A 26,316-nucleotide genomic window follows, 5' to 3' on the forward strand; every position below is an offset into this window, starting at 1 on the left:
GCTCCAAAGGCCCACATATTCCTTGCAGAAAGTTGCATTTGGGAGGTCTAGTGTTAAGCTCCCTGAGAAGCAATGATATTAAGAGAAACCTGCTGGGGTACTTGATTTAACATTAAAGTGAATTTATCAGCTACTCCCAACTTTTTGAGAGACTAATTGAATTATCAAAGGCTGCAATGGGGAATGTAAAGCCTTCTGAGAACAGATTTGTAATATAGATAAAATCCTTAACTCATGCCATGTGATTATCTTAAAATGTAGAAACAGCCTGGGTGCTAAAACACACCTGAATTTAAGATTTCTTCTGCCTGTCTAAAGCCTCTCTCTACCCACCAAAATTATAGGAAAATTCAAGTGTTTCGGACAGGGGAAAAGGACAAAATTATTTTAAAACATCTATTCTGTGTCCCTTTTCAATGTTTTCAGGTATGCTAGGTGCTCACTAGGGTAAGTTCTGTCAAATTTGTTGTCCAACTCTTTACAGCATAAATTTTAATCTTTCACTTTTTAAAGGCTTTCAGAAAGAATATACAATTTCTGTCATTTTCAGTGAGACCACACATGATTAAAATCGAAGATGAATGCATCATCTGCATAAACTTGGGCATATAATAGTGACAGAAAAGCTGCTATTAGCCTAGATAATAATTTCATCTGTGAAAATACAACCTTGTCTAAAATTTTTCAAGATGATTACCTGACTTTTTTTTAATGTCATTTTCATATAGGTATTCGTGTGGAATTGTGGAACAGATCCTGGCAAAAGAGACTAGTGGATTGGGAGTGTGTGAGTCTGAAAAGTTACGGGACAAAGGCAATTTATTGTATCCCACTGACATTTTGCAAGAAATCACTTTCATATGCATAAACAGTAATGTTCACAAGGATGTTGCTGAATCTATATCATTAAGACACATACATTGTCATGTGCTTGTCGACAAATGTATGACAAGTACTTAATTACCCTACTGACAATTCTAAAATACTTATTAAAAAAGCCATGTTAAAATTGAAAGTATGAGAGCAATTCTAACTGCAGTGACAACAACCTGGAAGAGATCACTGCATGAAGAGGTGAAAAGAGGCTATTGTAAGAAGTGTGAATATAAATCTATATCCATAATGCATTCATTTCAGAGTGCAAGGACATCTCTTAAAATGCTTTCTCTTACCAAGCAGCTTTAGAGATATTTGAGAAAAAGCAGGTAAGGTATCACAAGCAGAGGATAATTTAATATAATGCTATAAGGAATCAGAAAGGACATACACTGAAATCTTGCTCTAGGATAGAAATATACTCTGTCCCATGAATACAGCTGGTGATAATTGTGAGAAATTAATAATTATACCAAGAACAAACAGCTTATCTCTTATGCACAAAGCAAAAAAAATCTGCAGCATTCTTGACACATGCTGTGTTGTTTGTATTGTCCCTTTGTCTTATGGAGACCTCCTAGAGGAGTGCAGAATCCATCATTCACTAAAGTGGACCTGGGAGCAGATCAGGAGAAGCTGAGGCACTATTAGTCATCCTTAATTTATTCCTCTAAAAACAAATTTTCTGTTTTTATGAGAAGGGAAAGAAAAAGACAACAGCCCCCTGCATTCAATTTACATATATTCTTTCAGTATATGCAAATCAAATAACTTTTCAGCCTTCCAAGAGCCTCAGAAGTCAGTTTGTTTGTCCCTGATTTTTGGAGTGTCATTTCACTGACAATTACACATTTCACAGAATATTCTGAGTTTGAAGGGACCCACAAGGATCATTGAGTCCAACTCTTAAGTGAATGGCCTGCATGGGGATTGAACTCAAAACCTTGGCATTATTAGCACCATGCTCTGACCAACTGAGATGATTTCAGTGGCCCACATCTTTTGACTTTCCATCTGTCACCAAAGGAAAACTAAACTTTTTCAAAATTTTGAATATTTTTGCCAGGTTGGATCGGGCTTTGAGCAACCTGGCCAAGTGTAAGGTGTCTCTGTCTGTGGCAAGGGGGTTGAAAGTAGATGTATCTTTATGGTGCTTTCCAGCTCAAGCTATTCTATGATTCCATGATTCTGTGATCTTTGTTGCACTAATATTCCGATTCACGATAGTTTTTTCCTCCTTGAGCTACTCCAAGGGGCTGTTAGTCTCCCTGTGCTTGATTCTGTTCACTAGACCAGTTTCTGATGCACTGTCTACAAAGACAACATGGTTTACAGCAACACATAGTGCCATGAGCAGTGGAACTAATTTAAAGCTTATTTCCTGAAAATTTTGCTATTGACTAACATGGCTTGGAAGGCACAGCCTGCTTGAAGCTTTCTAAGTAACTGAGGCATTTTTAATGACTCTGTTCAGTCAAGAGTCTTCGGTATCTAATAATCTGTGACATCAGTTTTTTTACTGATACTGAACACTTATATAGCCCATTACAGCTGTCTATATCCACAAAATTTGTGGAAACTTACTTTTGAGTCCTGTGTCCTTGGATGGATACTGGTTCAGAAGTTACGGGTAATCAGGGAAATGTGCAGATGCAGAATGTAATTTCATGGATTTATTACTAAAAAACCCTGAAAATATATCTAAAAAAATTAAATTATCCTTTCCATAACTGTTGTTGAAAGACTGATCTCCCTACATAGGATTCTTTTTCCTTGAATAACTGGAGCGGACTTAGGAGATCATTAATGCTACTATAAACTACTTATTGGCCAAGTTTTTCAAGTATGGCTTTCTGAGCAAATCAATGTAAAATCTCTTTAAGTGACTGCTCATGGAGAAGCAGATTATCCTGATTATCCTGGAGAAATTGACTAATTATCAGATTATCCTGAAATAATTCACTAGTATGTCCAGGTTGACACTGAACTAACTCAGACACTTCCACTCAATGTGCATTACTGCTCTGTGCTGGTCATGGGTGCACACATTTATACCTCACCAAAGAATGTAAGAAGAACATAGCACCAGATTCTGATCCTTGCATCCCTCCAAGGAAGGTGTCCATGTGTGAGACAGGTGTCTAACTTCCCATTTAGCATATGGAGTCCTTCTTAAGAGAATCAATATCATGTGCATGTTAATGTGGATATTTACAGTTGATTTGAATCCCTTTGCTAATTAGGTGTATGAATAGGGATCAAAATTGCACTCTAAATGTCTAAATATAGATGTAGGTTACCATCTTTTGGCAGAGATACTTGAAAATACTTGGTTCCCTAACCTAAATACAGTCTTCTGTAATGAGACACTTTGCAAAGAATTTTGTCAGTAATTATGAGCAGAGCTGCAGAAGTGGCATCTAATTGGTTTCTTTTTGTTTCTGTGTGAGGGAAAGTCCTATTTTGATTAATCATTCTTGTTACAAAAATGTGCGATTTTTTTCACAGCAGTTTTCAAGAAAACTGTCTTGAAATTTCTTGGAAGACACTCTCCAGCTTGTTGTGCCCAGCTGTGTTACATCACGTAAGAACACATTCACACATGATTAATGAAAACCATATCATCCTACACAAGAAAGAAATAATTTAACTCACTTAAAAGGTCTGATCCCTTCCATAAGATAGAAAGATCTCCCAGATCTTTAAAAAATCAGGCAGATTACCTTCTGTACTCACACTTGGAGCAAAGGACAAGAAAGAAGTTTCAAGAGATTACAGGACACAAATTAACTACCAGAGGCCAACGTAATTCTATCAGATCAAAACATAAATATTACGGGGGAGAAAAAAACAAAAGCTGAAGAAATACTTTTGCTAAGAACTGTTTCTGTATGCCAGAATTGCAATTCCATCCTCCAGCATGAACTACATTATAGACCCCCAGCCAACAATAAATACCACTTATTTGGATACAGTTTTATTTAAGTAGCCTCCAAGATCAGTTCACACAAGAAAGGCAAATTTATTATTATAAATTTTTAGGTCAACAATCTTTAAACCTAGCAAGCTCAAGCATGTCATTTTCTACATGACTAGAAAAATCTTTTAAAATGGAGAATTTGTCAATAGGTTGTTGTAGAAAATTCAAAGCACAAGCAAAAATTTACAAGTATGCACATAATATGTGCTGGCAAGCATGCATTAAAGGGAATAGTGTGGTATAGTCCTGCTTTGTCTAAAGGCAACATCCTATTGAAACCAAAATTAAAAAATACATCTCTGATCATAAAAATTTTATAGTCCACCTTATAAAATATTTTAAACTTTTAGTTTATTTAAGTGGTGTTGGTTAAGCTCAGCTGTGTTAGATATGGCTTTGTTTGATTGTTTTGGGCTTTTTCCCAACTGATATTAAACAAAAGTAGAAAGTAGAATGCTATTTGTGCAATAAGCTCTATACCAGACTGCATTTCAGCACATTTTAACTTGAAGACTGTTTCACCAGCACTGGTTCTGTCATAAATATATAGCAAAATTACTCAGCTGTAATCACTTCCATAACCTCAAGTAAAGAATTAATTATTCTTGGTGGGAAAATAAAAAAAAGGTGAATTCTAAAAGATGTCTAAAAGTAGACTGGCTAAAACCTAACTGAAGTTGTTCCACACATCCAGAATTTTATTCAAAAGGAGGTGAGCTTAAAGTAACACAGCAGGACTTTTTATCTTATGCACATCTAGAGGATCTCCTCTTAGGAATATATTTCTATATCTGTGGTGATGAACAGGAGAAATACGTTCTGAAAAGTATATTTGCTTTAGGGAAGTATAAGCTATTGCCAAATATGTAAAAGAAATATGTTATTTAATAGCTACTCTGTTGATATTTTATTCTTCAGTCTTTTGTTTCTCATCTTGATTTTCTGTTTTTCTGCCCATGTTTCTCTTCTTCTGTTTCTTCTGCAGGATGTGTAATGTTCTATCAATGCTATTTAGAAAGCTGGCATATGGTTTTCTGAAGTAATCACAATTTTATTTTTTCATTGAAAATAAATATCCAGAACTAAAAATAAAGCATCAAATTAGTCTCCAAATCTGAACAAAAACCTGAATGGTTATCACTTTTGGTTATTTTAATTTGAATATTGTAATGAATTCTGAGTTTTTCCCTCATGAAGTACAGATTTAATAAACTCATAATAGTATACTGATTGCATATATATGACACCAAGTGAGACATGGTCACATTTACTCACATAAGCAAAAAGCAGGAATACTGTTTCAAACTTTATGGTTTTGGTCAGGTAGAGAATTTCTGCCAGCATGAACAGGCAGGTTGTAAATGAAAAAGTTTCTCATTCTCAGCTGAAATTTGTGTCTTTCAGTAAAGTAGGTAATAATAAGACAAAATATTTCATGCTTTAGCAACAACTGCCTTTTCAATAAATTTAAACTAGGTAGTAATGAGATATATTGTGCAGGGTTTAATCTGTTCTAAAAAAAGTGGGAAGTCATTCTTCTGCCTTGCTCTCAGGTATTAAGTCCGTACATCTTTTATGTTGACAGTTCAGCTTCAGGCTATAAAATAGAAGAACCTGTTCTACATCTACTATTTAAAACAAGAGCAGAAAAACTAAACCTCCATCAATCTACTGTCTGTGTTTTATGGTTTATCTGTAGCAAAAAATGAATCATAAGAATGATTTGTTCTGATTCTACAGACAGATTCATCAACTCACTGGTACCTGTGAACCATGACTCCTGCAGAGATTGGTGCTAATGGTGTATCTGGGATTTTAAACATAATGTAACACTGAACTACTGCTATTCACCTGCACTCTGTAATAAGAATGTATTTAGAGAAGGTGCATGCACACACCCAAAATAACACGGATTCACATGGTGCTTTTTACACAGCTTTACTTCTTCCAAACAGCATGCTTTCTTTTAGACCTCTATCAGGACCAAAACAAAGACAGTGATATTATTTTGAACAGGTTTGTTATGTCCACATCTCTCAAATACAAAATTAATACAAATACGCAGTTTCTTCACCAAATTATTGTCTATCAAGCTCTGATTTGTGACTTCTTAAGCTGCAAACTTTCAAAAAACAAACCCTACACATCTTTATAATCTCACATGTAAATTTTGGATCACAAGAGAAGACAGCTAACAGATGAAGTATTTGCTCACCTGAAAGAAGATCAACAGACTGAAGTCTACTTGTGATGGTATGTAGGGTGAGGATAGCAAAGGAAAGCAAAGTCGGGAATGCTTGAAAAATAAAATATTTTTAGTTAACAAGAAGAAAATCAAAACTTTGGAGAAAGGATTCATTTCACATCTGAATCCCTCTTCCAAAATGGTCTCTGATTTTATCTTAATCCTGTGAATAGCCATGTCTGAAAAAGTGTGGAAGCAGTTGCAATAAAGCACACAATTGTTTTAGTTAAGGGCCACTGCAGAGTGAATTCAGGAATAACTCTCGCTCAGGTAAATAATCTGCTCAGGGTAAAACAGAGAGTACGATGTCGTGGTGATGCAAATTATTTCGTGTAGTGCCAACATGTAGTTTTAGCCCCCTTTTTTTTAGATAGCTCTATCCAGACAGAAATTTCTTAACGCATTCAGACTCAGTGCCAGAAAATATCAACTAAGCGGATAAAAAGCTGAGACATTCTTAAAAATTATAGTTCAGTTGGCTTTAAAACATGACACGAGTGTGAGAAACACAGAAATCATACAAGTACTGTTTGATGGCATTTATTCTGTAAAGATTGTGAAAAATGTATCTTGTATGGATTAGATGGATATTTGCAAAGGATGAAAAAAGCAGCTAATTACATAAGCTATCAACAACTTTCCATGAAAAGAGCTTACAGGGTTTCTGACCTGATATCATATTCATTTAATCTAATTTATGAAACTGCTTGAGGAAACATTCAGCTGCTTTCTTGAAAGACTGACTTGGGGATTATTGGAGCTGTATAATTGTTCAAGTGATCAGACTTAAAAAGAAACATTTTATTTTACATTAATCTTGCAGAAATGGGCAATGAATTTGAGAAATAGATTGCTGTCTAAAAGTCTTGCCAAAAAATGTCTAGCTGTGAGCAACCACAACTAATTTTTTTTTACCAACAGTCTCATTTTCTTATTTTCAGTCTTTATTCAACATCTGCTTTCTCCCCTTCTCTGTAACATAATTATGCAGAAATCCAGCATAAAACAGGTTGAGCAGTTAATAACAGGCAGCTTAAACATTTTTCTCCATTGATGCACTGCAGATGTTTCTTTCTCTTTCTATTTTTCCTTTGGTTTCTCATCTAATTTGTATACATTTCTATCCTGATCTTGAATATGCTCTCATAACATATGGAACCACCTGAAAATAAGTCTGGAAAATGCACATGTGTATAAGGCTTTTGTTGGATATGTAGCACATTTAGCGGGAGACCAGAGTTTGTCCAGATAATGTTGAAGGAATTTGACTGAGAGAGGTAGTCTGCCACAACAGGACAGACTTCCAGACCTTTTAAAGATATTCTCTATAAAGGTTTGTAGTCTTTAAGTACATGTCTATGTGTATGTACTCTTTTTCCAAAATAAGTTCAGTTTGATTTTTATTTAACATAAATGTATCTCAAAAGTAGTCATGTCTCCATGACAAATACTCCTCATTTTACAAATACTTCACTTCAGTAACTGGAATTTGTTATCTAGCCTAAAAGAGATGTCAAAATGTTATACTGACAGATATTCAAAATGGCCACTAAAATATAAGAGTTCCTCCATGGAGAAACAGGTACAAGATGCTGTTTTCCCCTTAATTTCTAAAGGATATAAATATTATGAGAAAGAAAGGATTCTAATTAATCCAAAATAAAAAAAAAAAATTAAAAAGACTTTGAGGCTAACTGTGGAAAAAGTACTAAAAGTGTAGGGAATTTTCAGTTCACGCTAAGAAAAAAAAGCAGATACAAAGTACAAAAGACAGTACTATGCAGAAATAAAATGGATTTCATTTTATATACATGTAAACAAAGCACAGTGAGTGTAATTGAATGTACAACCTATTGTAATTAGACGATTCTATCTTCAGGTTCACATAAATGTCATAATTGGAATTATTCCTTGAATGTTGAATGAGTTCATATGAGATGAATCCTAGCAAGCACGGTAAGGTGAAAGTTTTACCTATGGGTTTAATAATGTGTAACTGCTCCTGTTTGAAAACTGACGACTGGACAGCTTGGGGTTTTTTTCATACTGTCACTTATTTAGTTCTGTATTCTTGGTATGTCAGAAAACTATTGCATATTTTCCATATTTTCTGGATGCTTGTGCAAAAATGTTGATTTTAACATTTTTCCAACCTACCCACTGCATGAAGTTTTTACATTTATTTGCACTCACATATTTGTTATATTATATTATATACAATATGGATTCAATACTACCCTTTATTACTGAGACACCACATAATCTGATGGCTGCTGCTGAAGGAAAAAATATTATCTGCTTTCACTTTTTCTCACAAGAGATGATGAATAGTTGAAAATTAGAACAGAAGACATATGCACATTCCCAGTTTATCTATGAAATGTTTATTCTTTAAGGGGGTCACAAACCTGCAGCTTCTAACCTGCTGGATTTAAAGTAAAAGAGAAATTCTGTCATTGAATAATGACATACCAAGTAAAGTAAATTCGACAAAGAGGAATAAAAGGATGTTTCTTAACTAAATATAAGTTTTAAAGAAATCTGAAATATTAGTATCTTTTAATTACATTAAAAGGGGGACAGAATTACATATAGGAAAGTTAGAGATTATGAAATTATTTAATTTTCTTTTGTTTCTCTGAAAGATGGCTAGTTTCACTCCCAGACAGAAAGTTAACAATCTTTTTTCAAATTAAAAAGAAACCCCAAACTACAAAAGACCAAACCCAGAAAAAAGTACCCAACCAAAACCAAACTCCAATTTGAAATCCCTATTTTTCAAAAGGTAAGAAAAAGCATTTGATATTTTTTAAAAAGGTATCTAATGCTAGAAGCTGCTTTAATAATGAAAGATTACATGGATAGCTTTTGTAATGTGCCCAGTCAAGTTAGCCATAAATATGTGCATACAAAACAGAAAAATTCTTTTGTAATGCAAAATATTACTTTGTGAAAAAATACTATTTTCACGAAGGAGTTCTTCAGTATACTTGAAAGGCCTATCTTGATAGTTGCACTTTTAAATTATCGAAGTTGCAGTTATTATTGCTGTTCCACATCGTCCTCACCTGCCCCCAGCAAAGGAATCAAAGCACAAGAAGCAGATTGGAAGAAGGCAAGAAAAGTTAAAGAATGTGAGAAGAAACTGAAAGACATCCTGGGTCTGGTATACCCCAAAGTTATTGTTTTTTATTTTCCTTCTCTTTCTGTACATGAAAGTCAAGATTTTTTCCTATTATTCACCAAAAGTGATTTTGTAATTGCTGTTAAATAATGTTTCATGTACAACAGTAAAGATATAATTCCTACATATACACAAGATGACTGCAAGGTTCTACCAAGATATGATAGCTCTGAGAGGAAAGTACTGTCCTCCTATCTTTGTGGAGAGAATTTTTTCTTACATTAAAATATGTTTTTTACAAAGTTGACAAGCCTCTGTAAAGGTTTGCTGATATTTCATTTAAATTATTTTCAATTTTCAATGTTTGTGCTGTTTTATGTATTGTGATAATTGTCTTCCACCTCATGAGACCTGACTTGTTTTCTTGCCTCCAGATTTCATCACTTTAGAGTTTTCTGACATTGTTGTCAAAGTTCGCAGGAAAAAAGTTTTATGTGGTATCTGCTGCTAGAACCTGAACCATGCTGCTTTTACAATGTTAATATTATAAAATACATATGTATATACCTAATATGGTCTTCTGGTATGATAATTTAAAATAATTGTGCCTATTTACAAATTTTTTAATAAAGATTAGAAAAAGGAGTTACTTGATACCTTGTTTATTATTAAATCATGGAAGCTATATGTCTACCAAAAGTCTCAAACTTCAGTGTTGCAATATAGACGTATTTAAGTATTCTATTACCACCAGCTGTGGGCCGTTAGCTGTTACCAGCTGCTAATGACCCACCCTGGATGACAGACAATGGGCCATCAGGGACCCACCGTGTGACTCATGGACTTATCTCATCCCATTGTGGGATGCTCTGCCCAGGAGGGAGGAGCCAGGTGTTCCCACCTGGATATAACCTGGCCTTGGAACTGCCTGAGCTAGCCCTGTCTACTGGGTTCCCAGGGGACGAGAGCTACTACTGGATCTTCAGCTGGAGACTAGACCTTCACAGGATCACTGCTTCAACTGGACTACTTCAGTTGGACTGCTACCACCACCCTAACAGGGTGTCAGGTTGTATTTGACTTTGTCAGTGCTTTTCCTTGTATTATTTCACTTATTTTTAATTTCAGTCTTGACTTGTGATCTCCCACTGGTTTGTTTTCAAACCAATACAATACCTAAGAAAATGTTGACCAAAAAAATCTGAATTGTGCCCTTTGCAGCTCAGGAAGACAAACAATGTTGACTGGAAGGTGGCTGGTTCCAATCCTAACTAGAACAGACATTAAAATAAGTCATCTCTCTTTTCTTTAAAAAATGAGTATTCAAAAAATTCTAAGAGATTCACCAACTATAATAAAACTGACATCCTCTGCCTAATCATCCAAATCCTGAGTAATATCAGGAAGAGGTTAATTAATTTAAAAAAAAAATCTGTACAGGTTTAATATTCTTGAAAATTCAGTCTGGACTTGGGTCATGGCCTAGACTTGGCAGTACACCAGGTGTTGATCTAAAGAGAAAGGTAAGACATTAATTATTCTGATACTCCTGTACTTCTGTATTGTTAAATACTGTCAACCACAAGATCTGTCTAGCTTGTTTGATCTAGAGAGAATGTGCTACACCTTTATGTCAGAAATGAGCAGTAATAACACCTAAGACCCACACTTGTGGTGAACAGTATAATTACCTTCAGTGTACCTTCAGCTCCTATCTAAATATCATCATTAGATCATTTATCATATATATTACCTGATATAATTTACATGATATGGACTGAAAAGTGAACAGCTTGCATTAACTGACAGCTTTTTCTCTCTTTATCTCAGGAAAATGATGCTACCTTCACCAGGGAGATACTTGCAAAACATCAGCTTATGAAGGAATATTTACTAGTTTAGCAGAGCAAATGGTCCTAAAAGACTCACAAAGGTATTGTGAAACTCTCACAACTGTACTCTACTCTCCTGGGCTGAAATTTTACCAGTATAAAGCATAAAATAATCTGTGTTCTGGGAGGGCTACATTGCTTAGATATGTAAATTAAGAAGTTGGCCTTTTTGGCTCCCTACCTAGTCTGTGGAAAAAGAGAGGCTTTTCCAGAGAGAATTTCAGTTTAAATTCTTAATATAGACATTCAAATAGTTTTTAAGTGAGCCCCTAGGGTTTTTTTTGGTATTTTTTGGCTAGCAAAAAATTAGGAAGAAGAATCCTTAACCTCATGAACTTCAAAAAGGCCAAATGCAATGCATCAATAATGGGAGATGCATGGATTGAGAGCATCTCTGCTGAGAAGGACTCGGAGTTTCTGATGGATGAAGAAGTGGATGTGACCCGGCAGTGTGCTCTCACAGCCCAGAAAGCCAATGGCATCCTGCGCTGCATCCAAAGCACATGGCTAGCGGGGTGACAGAGGGGATTCTGTCCCTCTACCCCACTCTCTTGAGACCCCAGCTGGAGTGTTGCATCCAGCTCTGTAATCTTCAGCACAAGAAAGACATGGACTTGTTAGAGACGGTTTAGAGGTGAGCCAAAAAAAGTCAGAGGCCTGGAGCACCTCTCCTGTGAGGACAGGCAGAGAGAGTTGGGTCTCTTCTGCCTGGAGAAGAGAAGGCTCTGCGGAGACATATCAGTATTTATATGCATGCTTATAAGAAAGGCAGAGAAAGACTTCTTAAACTGAAAGAAGGTATGTTCAGATTAGATGCAAGAAAGAATTTTTTTTCATAGTGAGGATGTTGAGTCCTGCTCTTGTTAGAGAGGTTAGACTAGATGACCTACAAATGTCCCTTCCTACCCACACCATTCTATGACTATATGACTACACAGGTCATGTATCTTAACTTTTATGTTCTTTATTAGTATGAAGTTGTCACAAACAACAACCTATACAACCTTGGCTAAAAAACTGTCTCAAGAAAGGCGAAAGTGATATGCCCTTTTTCCAACCTTTGCTTCCCTATATGACATGCCTTTGTTCAACCAGAACTACAAATTTTAACTGGAATTGGAGTCCTTTGGGATATAGGCTACCAAAAATGCATTAATTTAAAGTTGGTGCACTCAGCTGTTTTCTCCTTCTAGAGAGAAAATGCGAGATCTTAACTCAAGAGCTTAATACGCTGCTGTGAGGGTACTCAGAGACTGCTGTGGTGAGTATCAACAGAATGAAAATAAATATCTAATTCATAATAAAGGCAGTGCAGGAAAAGGTTGACTTTCAGAGAACTACCTGGTCTTTTCATGATAACTTGGCAGTATATATGCAAGGAGTGCCTATATATTTATAATCCTTTTTTTCCTACTGCACAGTGATTACAGCAATCTCCTCTTTTGCACTATGCCCATTTGACAAGCGTGATTTCTTAAGAAATAGATACATGCTTTCACTTCCAAATTGAAAATATGGCTGAAAGGCCTGGATGCTTTTAAGTTACTACATTTTGCAAGAACAAACACGAATACTAATCATGAGCATGAAATAAATAACAAATGAACAAAACTAGCAACAGACCATCCTGCTGGATGGCAGCACACTGGAATGAACACAGCATAAAGGCTATTATATGAAAGATAAACAGTGAGGTGGATCACAGAGTGCAGTAACTATTACACTTCTTTTCTTGTGGACTCTTGTTTTGAAGAGCAAATTTAAGAAGAAATCTGAACCCCATCCCCCCTGCAAAACATTAAAAAATGTTTAGGGCAGGAAGGATTTGGGGCCATTAACCTTGACAGAGCTGTCTTGCCCTAAGCAATCTTTGTGCTTTCATGACATGAACCACCGATGTTCATTTGGAGACTGAGATGAAAATACAACTGCATTTCACTCATGGACTTGTACTCATGTTTTGTTAAATGTATCCACTTAGTCACTGACATAGACTTGCTTTCCTGATGAACCATAAGAGAGAGTGCAATTATTCAAATGTGAAGACTCTAATTTTTTTTTAACTCATGTATTCCAGTAATTTAGGCTGTGTCCAGGATGATAGTGTAATCACCTTCAAGTGTATTGCCCTAATCTATACAGAAGTCTAAGTTTGATTTCAAACCTTGACTTCTAAAAAAGAAAATCACATTGTTGTAAACAAGGACAATACAGTATACAAAAGACTTACTAAAATTAAAATATAAGATTAGAAGCAATATTCCTGATCAGAGGGGAGTGTCATGGTTTAACCCCACATGGCAACTAAGCACCACTCAGCTTTGCTCAGTCACTACCCACTGCAGCACGATGAGGGAGAGGATTGGAAAAAAAAGTAAGAAAACATGTGGGTTGAGATAGAAGCAGTTTAATGGGTCAGAAAAGGAAAAAAAAGTGATGCATAATGCAGCTGCTCACTACTCAATGACGGGTGCCCAGCCAGTTCCCAAGCAGCAACCCCTGGCCAACTTTCGCCTCAGTTTATATGCTGAGCGTTCCACTGTATGGTATGGAATATCCCTGTGGCCGTTTTGGGTCACCTTTCCTGGCTGTGCCCCTTCCCAGCTTCTTGTATCCCTCCAGCCTTCTCCTTCATGAGAAGCTGAAAAGTTCTTGATATAAGGTAAGAACTACTTAGCAAAAACTAAAAACATCAATGTGTTATCAACATTATTCTCATACTAAATACAAAATGCAGCATTGCACCAGCTACTAGGAAGATAGTGAACTCTTTCCAAGCCAAAACCAGGATAGGGAGTCAAACTAACAGAATGAGGTTAGCCAGGAAAAAAGAATAAGGAAGGGAAAACTGTGTAGGGAAAAGTGGTGAAAAGATTAAAACTACATACCTTATGCAAAACGAGACAAAAGGTGATCAAAAGGAAAAATTCTAATTATAAGATCAGAGATAGAGACAACATGCTGTAATTAAAAGGTAATAAGAGGAAAAGTCAAATAACAAGGTGAAAACCAGCATGTGACTACCAGGAATGATTTAAAATACTAAAGAAAGATAGAAAAGGCGATATTGCAAGAAAAAGTTATGCAATACCAAAACACATGAAACAGAGGGAATGTTAAAATGCTATGGGAGAAATGTAATGTAATGATTGGATCAAAGGATTGTGGTTAAAGTCACACAAGTGTTAATAACAATAACAATGAAGATAACTGCACTGATTTTTTTGAAACATACAAGTCAGGAACTAAGAACTGTTATGATGGAAAAAAAAATCACAGAAAGAACAATTTGATCCACTTGAAAATACCACTAATATCCATGCAATCTGACTAAATGTATACTTCCTAATACATATTTTAGTGCCCATCAACAGCAGATAAAATATTATGCAGAAATGCATGCATAATAATAGCACAAGCCTAAACCATTCAGCTGTATCACAAATAATAATTATCTGGGACACTAAAAGATCATGGCAAAAGCTAATCTAATAAGTCTGCCATTATCCTTTAATACTTTAAAACTATGCCGTGAGCTAAACAGTTGTCAAAATTGAGTTCTGTTTACACCGAGCTGAGTATCAGTGAAACAGAGATCACTGCTGAGCTCTAATTACAAAAACAAATTGTTCTGTCTGTAATCGAGCTGCAAAGGTTAGTCTGATTCTCCTTCTGTCCCCTCCATCCCCCCCAACACACTTTATGCTCACTGGAGGCGCAAAGATGGATGAAAGATCATATGTCATTTGTTGAGCAGATAGGAATTGTACGAGAGGGGACATAATACAACCCCACCAGATAACGCTGATTAGCTGCTGCCTTGCAGCAATGAGGTCACAGAGAGCCCAGTGACTACTTTAAACCGGATATTGTATTTCATTTTAACTCAGCTAATGGCATACTCCCTTTTCTCCAAAGTGCAGTGGCTACCAGATAAGTGCAGTCCTTGGCTATCTTCCTGAAGGGAGGCACAGACACAGAAGTTATCTGGAGAGGCACAGGGGATCTGTTCCTTGCTTAAGATCACATGGACTTCCATCCTCCATGATGTACATGTAAGAACTAAAGCTGTACACACTCCACCTTGTGCAGATATGAGATAGCTGAGCATTTGTGGAAAGCTGACCATGTATGAACCCAGGGACTATGCTCTGTGCAAGCCTGCATCCAAGGATTGAGCTCAGATTTCATATTGTGAAATTCTGTCCATATGAATGTCCAATGTGAATGGAAGTAAGAGAGCTCACTAATTATAATGTCTCCTAAGTTTTTACACATTCCTACTGTGTAGAGTTAGGGTTCTATTTGTTTTGCTGCAATAAAGTCTTACATTCATTGGCAGTTTGATGTCCAGCTCCCCACTTCTCAGCCCTCTCACCAATAATTTCCTCTATCACAATCACAGGTTAGTGTCTGGCACCAATACAGATTTTCATGTCTGAATATAAAATGCTGATTGTATACTAATAGCCATGGTTGCCAGTGCCACCATTTCTCTACAGATTTGTAATTCACTTCTTGAAAGAAATGCTATTACAATGCAACTAAATATAACACTGCTCCTCAGCAGGTATCACTGTGGTAAGAATAGCCCATCACAGTCAGATGGTAAAAATTTGTTTTACACAAGCCTGTCTCTGCTTGTTCACTGCCAGAGAAAATACATTTTGCATCATCACTTACGTTGTTTTCCTTATCTGGCATGATAGCTACAATCTGTATTTCTCAGCTCTGTGCCCCAAGGACTGAAAGTATCAAAGTAGAAAGAAAGAAAATATGCTAATAAAAATGCAGTACCAACCCATCTTATGAAGAGAACCAGAGTCATCTTTGATTTCCAAAATGCTCACAGATTTTTCCAAGACAGCTGCTAAATTACTACTTTAAAACACTGAAACCCAGCATGAGAAAAGCTCTTATTTTATGAATAACTGCTACCTAATATACACAGCCTAGCTCAGGAAAGAATATTTTTTCATCATGGCTAGTACTCAGTTTCACATCTAGAACTCAAATAAAAGAAAAGGTTATTGAGAAACTTTATTATGATGGCAAAGCATACTATTCCATTGAATGATGAATTACTAAAATGAAAACAAAAACCTAAAAAAAGGCAATTAAATCTACTTAATTCAACATTCTACAAAACTCACCAGATCTAAAAATCTAAGGCTCATTTAAAGCAAATGGAGTGGGTCATTAACAGCTTATTGAAGATGTCAATCAACTGGAGATGTGGTAAGAATTTAAACACATGTAAGTACTGGCAGTCCTCATGCCTGATTTTTTTTCTTTTTGTTCTACTAAGGAGAAAATCTCCATCTTGCCTCCTATTGGAACTAGAAATTCCTCCTAGTGTAGATTTGCATTTGTAATTCTTTCACAATGAATCTCCTCTGTACTAGAGATGTTAAGAAACTTCATGCCTTAGGAGTGGACTGTCTACTTACTTTATTTAGGGTAATTAAATAAAAATAATTTTGAAGTTTGCTATTATGAACATAGGATTTTTAGCATATATGACTTTGTGCATTGCAATGGCATGCATATTTCATTTGTGAAAAATTACTTTTATAGATTTAGAAATCTTTAAATTTTTTTTAAATTTGTTTGTGTGTCGTACAAGTCTGAATTTTCTGTTGAGAAATTATTTCGTGGTAGCCATTTATGGTTTGCAAGAAAAATGCATTATTGTTTGATATCCCTCTAATAATTTTATATGGGAAAACATAAAGTCATTACTCAAAAAAAAAAAAAAAAAAAGCAAAACTGAACAGAAATCTGCACTACTTCCTCAGCCCAGAATGATGAACGTATCGGGTATTTATTAGCAAAATGGGACTTGTAATTTGGTTAGGTCTGTAAGACAAACATAAAACACTACATAATGAATAAGAGTGGAATTTCTAAGCCCTTATCTGTAAATAAGTTTTATAACTAAGATCTGTCCTTTTAAATGCAAAGTAATATGAATGCATTCATATTAAGAGCTTTATGTCTCATCTTTTATACAATGATAGGTTCCATCTTGCTGTATATCTGGCTTGGTAACTTGAAAATCTAACCTCCTGGTTAAACATTAAGGCATCTTTTTGCATACGCGGAATGAGCATTCATTCATTCTGGGTGCTGAACAAGTTCATGAAAAAGATAAAAAAAACAAAAATTGCAGATATTGTAAATAGTTGGAGATTATCCTATAGCATCTTGCCTATATGTTGCAGAAATTCTTATTCAAAGGGTGTTATTATTTTACAAGACGTTATTTAGAAGACAGATAAAGGAAGACCTTTATCTTTTTTTTTTTGCCTGTTGCATCTGTGAAAAAACACATAAAAACCTCTGCATCAAGATGTGCTTAGTTTCAGTAAGCTGTTTAAACTGCAACAGGTTAAAGTGACTGCCCACTTCTTCATTTGCTCAAAAATAGTATTTTTACTCAGATGAGGGAAAAAACCACATGGCATGTGCCATCTTTTTGTTTTGCTTTAAATATTTTTGCAGTGTGGATTCATGATTTTTTGGGCTAGCAAACATCCCTAGCAAAGACCTAGCTTCTGACTGAAGCACAGTTTACCTTTCTTCAGGCTGTGGCTGCACAGTATGTAAAGCTAAGCAAGATAATTCCTGACTGACATCTACTCTGTGTTTCTACCCTGTTTCAATTCACAGTGAGTAGGTTAAAGTGCCTAAAAGAACATATTAAAAAATCACTTCACCCTCCTGAACCAGCTTGCTGAAAGATCACAAGTCCTCTGCCCTTTAAAATTCTCATCTAGAGAGAAGAACCAGGACTGTTTAAGTGATTTAAACCAGTTAAAATTGTGAAAGTAACTTTCTAATATTGGAGAGACTTTGAGAGACTCCATTCTTGCTCATCAGGAGCTAATACTTATGGACAGTCACTTGTATTTTTAATGTAAAAAGTTTCCTTCTTGTTTTGAACACGTTAATTCCTTCCTAGCAATGGTCCTTCCTGGCATCACAAGCTACAAGCTTGCCCCATGCATTACAGAGACTGTGTCAGTGGAGCTGCTATAGGCCACAAACTGATGGACCCCAGCCTTATGTCTTCTGGAGTAACGTTGTCACAAAGCTGTCACAAAATCTAAAGGGTAAAGAATAGCTGATTCAAGGTCAGACAGCTGAAGAAGGATGCGATGCTGGAGGAAAAAAGAACATTCTGAGTATCTGTATGTTAGGAATACTTTCTGTTGCCTTAAATTAGATACCATATGCTTACTCAAGTAGTACAGAGTCTCAAGATCTCATCAGACATACAGAGAAAGGAACTGAATTCCTTTTCTTTACCTCAATAAGCATTGTCCTTTTATTTTTAATGTTGGATTGGATAGCAACCATCAATGTGATAGTCCTATCTTGCTCATACTGTGGTACTTAGCATTATGCAGAAATCAATCATGGACCCAAGCATAATACAAACACAACAAAAAAATTATTGTTTAAAAGGACAAGCCACCTCAACCTGTCACATCCACAACTCATATTTTCCATTGGTTCTCCATTTATTTTCAATGCCAGTTCAAGAACCTGGCCACAATATTTAAGGCTTTGCTGAACAGGATGCCTCTGAGAATTCTCTGCTCACTGCACAATGAGACAGCTGTGTCCCTCTAGGCCACTCTCATGAGTGTGAAGCTCTCAAGACTAGAAATAAAATGTTCTCAGTTGATGGCTGTCATTTGATGGAAAAGACACATCACAAGAAATAAACAGGGGCTCCAGTCAGATTCTCCTACACTGAGGAAGCAATCAAAGAATAATAACTAAAGTAAAAAAAAATACCCAGAAGTTTAAATGCAGTAAATAAAAGCAGCCACATCTGTTAGATGAAAGTCTAACCTTTCATTAACACCTCCATGGCTACATCAAATTGCATGGTGTGGATCTTGTGGGACACACCATGCCTCCTGCTCTCCACCCACGTACCTAATTCCCATTCTTCTAATGGAAATCAGGGTGCAGTGAGATAAAAATGACACCAACAGAGTTCTGAGGTCCCATCCAGTACACTGTTCCAGTAAACAGTTGAGCACAAGCAAGTCTCACATCGATATCTAAATGATTGAGGTAGTTGGCTCTCAAATGCTACAGTAAGAGGCACCTGGAAATGTGATTAAGGGTTAAGTAAGGTTTGAATTCAATGGACTTCAGCATACTGTCCTTAATAAAATTAATGTCCTGTACCCTTCTTCATCTTTTCACAAGAAACATGACTTCAAAATCTTTTACATCCTAACCCTTTTAACAAGGATACAAGATGGATTTTGTTTCCCTTCATGTAACACTACTGTCATTTTTTTTTATTATGTGCCCAAATTCACCCTCCTTGTACACTACTCCTACGAAGCATTTGGAAGAGCTACTTTGGAATCAGACCCATTTCTGCTGGATAGAACAAATGGCAGGATATGCATGAAGAGTTACACGGCTGGCAGTCACCGCTGAGAGTAAAGAATATAATGCTAACTCTCAGCACGCATCAGGGTGGAATTCAAGCTCAGCTGAACAGAGTTGTAGGTATCCTTGTCTACCTTTGAGCTGTTCAACCTGACAGAGCAGTGTACCATAACTTTACATTCAGACCTGTTCTGTTCTTTTCAGTAAGGAAATCCTGAATACAGCATTGATGGCCTCACGTGTTTGAATCAGCAAGCAAGCTATTAACGGGACACGTCTGGGTCAAATATTCCACAAGTTTCAGCTGTTACTGTAACCTCTTTTTAAAACTGAAATGGAAAGAAGTTATCTTTTCCTAAGGTTCCAGATGAAGGAATTTTCAATAAATATGTGTTGTAATTGAATGAGAATCGGAGTGAAAAATGTTAAGCCCCTTAGATAAACTGAGAGACTCCTATTCTTGTCTGAGAATATGAGTGACACTCTGTGAGCTCAAAATGTTGATTCTTTTTCAACAGATTCTTTGGATGAAGCTGGCTTAATAAGAGTAGAAATGCCAAGCAGAAAACTGCCTGTTTTGTGTGACTGCCCTACCTATAATATCCTTGCAGCTGGAATAATGCTGAGCACGCCTTTGGCTTGATCCAGCTCTCATTCTGCCTAGCTGTTGCAGACGTGATTTGGAAGTCAGCATAGCTAGGTTTCATAGCTGTGTGATCCTTCTTCTTAGCATAATGTTCTTCTTGGATTTTACCTTGAACCTTTGGAGAAATTCTGTGAAAAAGACTCTTGGTGATTACACAAGCAGGTGATTTTCTGTGCTGCAGGGTAAAAGAGACTAGAGTAGTGCCTGCGACCACCTTTGTTTCAGGATCAGAGAACCCCAGTCATCAGAGTGCCATGGTTTATTTGCACAAAGTCAGACTGTGAGGGTGTTACCTGACAGGATATGAGCAATGGGTTAATGAAGATGCATTACCAACCTGCTTCTTTCATGTACTATGACCCTATTTTTACCAGAGTCAACCAAGAAGCTGCAGCAAGCCCCACAAAGCTGTGGCAGCCTAGTCAGGGCCTTCAGCAACCTAAACAGATCCCACCGCAGTCCTTAAAAGAGCATTGGACACCAGGTGAAAAAGAATCCTAAGGCATTGCCTTGATGACAGACCTCCACAGTGAACACCAGAGCATGTAAAAGCACACCTAATTCTGTCTGAGGCTAGACTGAAACATTGTGAAAAATTAATCCTTATCAGTTAAAGAGACAAACTTAAAGAAGATTTGCTCAATTGCATCAAACCACTAAGCAGATATTCTTATACTGCTCGTGTTATACTCTTATTCTTTTCATTACTTTTTTCCTAGTTCTTATTCAGATCTAAAATGCCCTGAATCACTTTACTCTTATTCACTTTGGCACTTTGGATTCACTTTGGATTTAAGTTCAGGCAAAGTGACTGTACTTTAAGCCCAAATAAAGATAAAAATAAATAGCTCTAAAATGATTTGACTAATCCACCTGTAATGTTAATTTTGTCAAGTTTTCACAGCTGCCTCAGTGTATAAAAGGAGAAAAACATTAAGATTTGTGGTAGATTGAGAGAAAATGGCAATAATCATGGATGTTTGCATTCTTAAGTGGAATTCTACAACAATAAAATGTGAAAGATTTCTAAAAGTATTTTTCCAAGGGTGAGGAAAGTCATAGTGAGAAAAGGGTAAGGAAAAAGCCTAAAATAGGCACTTGGAAAACTGTGTAAAAAAGGAACAATAGAAATATAATTTTTGCCTTTGATATGTGATATTACTTGTATACCAAAGAAAAATGGACATTGTCTGTACATGTTAAAACGGTTATTCTTAGTTGCCAAAAGTCCCAGGAAGAGTGAGAATAAAAACTAGAAGGAGCTGAAAATAGGAAATTGGTGGCAGTCATTGGAAACAAACAGGATAATGTGTGGTGGTTTTTTTCCAGTAAAAAGGAAGCACAACATAGTATTTTACTTGAACATTAGTTACAGGTATAACTACCAAGTCTCTCTCATAAAAATTCATTATGAAGAGGCAGACTTGAGTCAATTGAATCCAAAGCAAAAGATAAAATTCAAGATGAAAATGAGACAGCTAAGGATTTCTCTGTAATTGATTTGGAATAAATGTGTCTTCTTTTTTTCTTTTCTGTCTCACTGTAATGACCTAAGAAAGAACTGAAAATAACATCACATTTCTGCAGCATTTCCACATTTCTGCAGATTCTCTTTCTGCTTTCTGAATTTTAGATGCCAAAGCTCATATACTTTTTTTGGGTTGAAAATTGATTAGAGGAGGGTATATTTTAATTAGAAACCAAGGAAATGTTTGTAATGAATGGAACACATCCAAGAAGAGAAGGCATTATGCAAACCAGCACTTGAAAAAGGCTGATGACATTTGAATTGGCTATGATAATGTTTTTTAGACTGAAGACAAGTGACAGGTATAGAAAAGCATGTAATCTCAGATAACTTGTCAGCTTGAATGAAGTCACAAACTGTAAACTGAAAAAGGAAAAAAAGTAGGGTAGAGTAAAAGTTGACAGTATTCGGAGAAGGAAAAGCAAAAAAAACCTTCAGGAAATAAAATCTTATTTGAACAGGGCACATAAAAATTGGTAGCCAAACCAAAATTGGGTATTTACTTGATTCTACACTTTTTTTTTTAAGTCTAAAAGATAAGAACTCCAGCAGCCCATTCTAAGTGAGGAATGTGATGTAACAAATACCTCACAAAGGTAAAAAACAGCCAGTGGAACCCAATGTAATTATAATTCCAAGATACAAATTATATAGGAATGAAGAAGTACATTGCCCTTACAACAACTAGTCTAAGAATTCACAGGAGTCCTCAAGAGAGAATAAACAATGCTTATTTGATTTACTTTTTAGCATTCAACAGGCCATGTGGAAAAAGTAACTATATATAAGTTGCACTGTAATGCTGGCCACAAAGCTCTCAAATTTAATGTCTATAGAAAAGAAGAGAAAGGACAGGAAAAAAAAGAACTACAGCATCATGTAACTTAAAAAAAATGGGAACTACCTGAACATGAAAAAGCTTTTTGAAAGGAAATTGAAAAGGACAACTAAGAGACTAAATGCTTAGAGATAGCATGACAGATTGGCTAAAGATACTATATTAGGAGTTCAGAGAAACTGTATACCACTTATCAAAAACACTTTTAAAGGACAGAAAAATAGCCAGCATGGTGAAACAGCAGACTAAAGGAGGCCATAAGGAGTAAAAAGATACTCTTAAAAAATGTCAGAATTGTGAGCAAATTAGGATAAGAAAAATGCATGAAGTCCAACAAATAAAATGTTATAATATTTTAGGGAAGTATGAAAAAAGTTTTGAAGACTATTTGCTCATGGCACAGAAACTAATGAGAATTTTTTACCAAAATATCAGAAAAAAAATGAAAGGCTTCCAGAGGATCAGTGGATCAGTGAGGCTGACAGAGGATCGTCATAAACACAGTGCTGAAAGAAGATAAAGTTACAAGCACCCACTCCTCATACAAGAAAAAAAAAAAATAAAAAATAAAAAAAAAAAGTTTTGGAAAGAAGGAGCCCAGGGAAATTCTTACAATGCAGATATTTTGGGGATAGAAATGAGTCATTAAAACTGCCTGGAACTAAAAGATTAATGGGGTAAAATGACTCCTAACAAATCAGCAGACCATATGGAATCCAAATATGAAATTGGAGCATTGTAACACTATCACTTAAATTAGCTTTGGTATCAAACAAATGTGAGTAGCAAAATCTGAGGCTGTGAAGAGCTGCAGATAGATGTCATGAATGACTACAGTAAAATGGCACATGAGATTCTGCGTCAAGAAATGCAGGTAATGTACATGATGGAAAACAGTAACAACTCTCAATACACAGCAAGAGACTCTAAAACTGACCTCTGTATTAGTCTGGACAGTTAAATGAAGATGTCAGTTCATAGTTCATCAAGAGTGCAGTTAAAATAAGAAGATATCTTGGAAAAGAATGGAGATTAAACCACAAAAGATTACTCTTTTAATCCATAGCTGCTGTGTCTAAACTTCTATATTCAGTTCTGCTCATGACATGTTCAAAAGAATATAATAGAACTGAAAAGACAAAAAAGAGCAGCAAAAATGATCAAAGTTATGAAAAGGCTTTCATAAGAGAAGAGATTAAATAGACTAAGATTTTTCAGCTTGAAGAAAACATAACAAAAGGAAAATATGAAAAGATTTTTGAATCATGATTGTCACTAAGAAGACTAATAGGAAACAATTATTTACTGTTTCTCCTAAAGCAAGAACTAGGCACTGTAAAATTATCAGGTGGCAGGTTTCAATCAAAAGCAGTGTGTTTGTGCACACACCAAAGTAAGTTGTAGAGATTGTTGTGCAGGACATTATGGAAGTTAAGGCTCCGTAACATCGTTACACCAAATCGTGAAACAAAAATCCTCACAGATTTGATGAAAAAACACCTTTTTTATTTTCTTGCAATCTTTTCTTTAGACCCTTAATTGCACGGGGCTGTAATTGTCCCGAAGTCTTTGTGCAAATGCTGGAGTAACAGGAAATTCCACAAGGTGACTCAGATGATGTGTTTGGGTGGATGATTGAATTACCTTCAGCTGCTGTAAGGGAAGGGCACACATACAGTGCAGATGCCCTAGACAGCACGATGACTTGTACTTTTTTACTTCACATGTAACTTCCACATCTCAACCCTTACTAGACAGGGTTGTTTTTGTATGCTTTTAAGCCCCTACAGATTAATATCTTACGTACCAAAGAAAATGTTTAAATCAGTGTGGTAGTTGCTGAATCAGTGCTTGCACTGCACCTTCCCAGCAATTTTTATTACTCTTGCTTTCATATCCATTATCCTGAATGTCAGGGAGCTATTTTTAAGTACTATCTTACTTCAGTTTAATAAAAGATATTAAATTATCTGGGAAAAAAAAAAAAAAGAATTCCTTATTAAGAATTTAGTTTAATAAAATCAAATGCATATGTGGCTACCAGCATTACTGCTCCAGACAAGATACATGTTACAGGAGTAACATTTAACAATCTGTGCTGGAATGGTGAGATAAAAAGAGAAAGATGGGACCAGAATCATAAGAAGTCACAGAAAGTATACAGTTAAAAATCTCATATGTCCAATAGAAAATCTGCCTACCTTTTCAATAATTTTTTTATATGTCTACTATTATTACTAAGTTACTGCTTTGAGTTCAAAGTCTTTCCTATTCAAAATATTTTCTATTTTTTTTCCAACAATAGAATAATCATAATATTGAATTCTTATATTTCTCAGAGTGAAATTCTTCGATGGTAATAAATAAAAATCTTAATAAATTTTCAAAAAGCTGAGGGATCTAAAGCCCAAATCATAAAGAATATTAGGGTATTAAATTGTCTCACATTAGCTGTATTGATACAAGGCAAGGCATCGAGATATTAAAAGCTGTGAAAAGATGTAAATTGAAGAAATTCTGACACTATTTTCAGTAATAAACACTTTTGTTTTCCCATTCCGCAAAACAGATAAACTTAGAATATTTTGTGAACAGCAAATCTAGCCATCAATAGCAAAGTATAAATTATAATAGGGCCTCAATCTAAATTAAATTTCCTGTAATTTCTGAAATAGCAATTTGTAATAATCAGAAATTGTCTACTTAATATTTTTACATAAAATCTTGATGTTTTTTATTTTGAAAGGAGTGGGCTTTGTTTTTTTTTTTTTTTGTTTTATAAACATTGTCTCTAATTTCTCTTTCCCTGTAAAAGTAATTAAATATTAAAAAAGAAAAAAAAAAACAACAACAACCAAACAAATATTTTATTGTGGGTAAGAAAAAAGCTAAACTAAACCATCAGAAGAAAGTACTCAAATTTCCCAAACTAAAGAGACTACTGAAAGAGAGAGAGGAAAAAAAAATCCAGATAAGATGCCTACTCCACTACTTGTTTATCAGTTAACAAAGCTGAAAGAGCAAACACAAAAGCAGAAGACAGTCAAATGTATTTGAGTGATGTACATTACAGAAGATTTACTTTCTGAGATAGTTCTGAGGGGCAGTTACAGAGTTAAATAGTTGTTATTAGGGTTAATCTGTACATGAGAAGGTGTTTAACATCTTCCTGGCAACCCTGTTCAATTTGCCAAAAATGCATCTCAATATTTCTCTGTGTGAGCCTTGCAAGAAAGCAGACTGTGTTCTCTATCAATAACACTGATGCTGAATAGCAACTTGTGAGACCTGATCTATATTGTGAAGCATTGCTGGCAAAGCTCTGTCATCTAGAAGTGTGAAAAAAATACAACAACCCCGGTTCTCACAGCTATTTGGCAGGAAACTCTGACATTCACATAGTTATATGAATACATATTTAGTTTAGTTTATCTCTTTCAGGGATGCAGTGCAGAAAGGTTGGAAGGAGACCTCTTTGTGCCAGCATGTGCAACATCTCCAGCAGCTGGCTCTGGTGATGGATTTGAGAGGAGAGTGGCAGGTGTAGTCATGCAGATAAACCTCACCTTGCCATCAAAATGGCACACCCTACAGTGGGTGTGATAAAATGGAACAGACTTGAAGTATCTTAAACAAATATTTACTTAGATTTAATGGGATTGCTACTGTATGTTTATGAAATGCCAGTTGATTCTTAAATGTATTTGCCAGGGATTAACAGCTATTCCAGAATCCATTGTTATTTAATGAACATACAAGAACTGTT

General features: G+C 35.7%; 1 protein-coding gene across 6 annotated transcripts in view; it reads right to left on the minus strand.

Moving 5' to 3' along the window:
* The window catches only part of PCDH17 (protocadherin 17), a 90,407-nt gene that overhangs the window by 20,636 nt on the left and 43,455 nt on the right, over positions 1–26,316 (minus strand). For 3 of the 6 annotated variants that reach the window (XM_085058846.1, XM_085058826.1, XM_085058836.1), the window contains exon 5: positions 6,072–6,152. The exons of the other annotated variants lie outside the window; for them this stretch is intronic. In XM_085058846.1, the coding sequence (XP_084914972.1) occupies positions 6,072–6,152 (81 nt within the window). The remainder of the gene's footprint in view (positions 1–6,071; positions 6,153–26,316) is intronic. 6 annotated transcript variants of the gene reach the window in all.

The sequence above is a fragment of the Lichenostomus cassidix genome, chromosome 1 (genome assembly GCF_008360975.1).
Source record: "Lichenostomus cassidix isolate B80296 chromosome 1, HeHo_3.0, whole genome shotgun sequence".
Classification (NCBI taxonomy): domain Eukaryota; kingdom Metazoa; phylum Chordata; class Aves; order Passeriformes; family Meliphagidae; genus Lichenostomus; species Lichenostomus cassidix.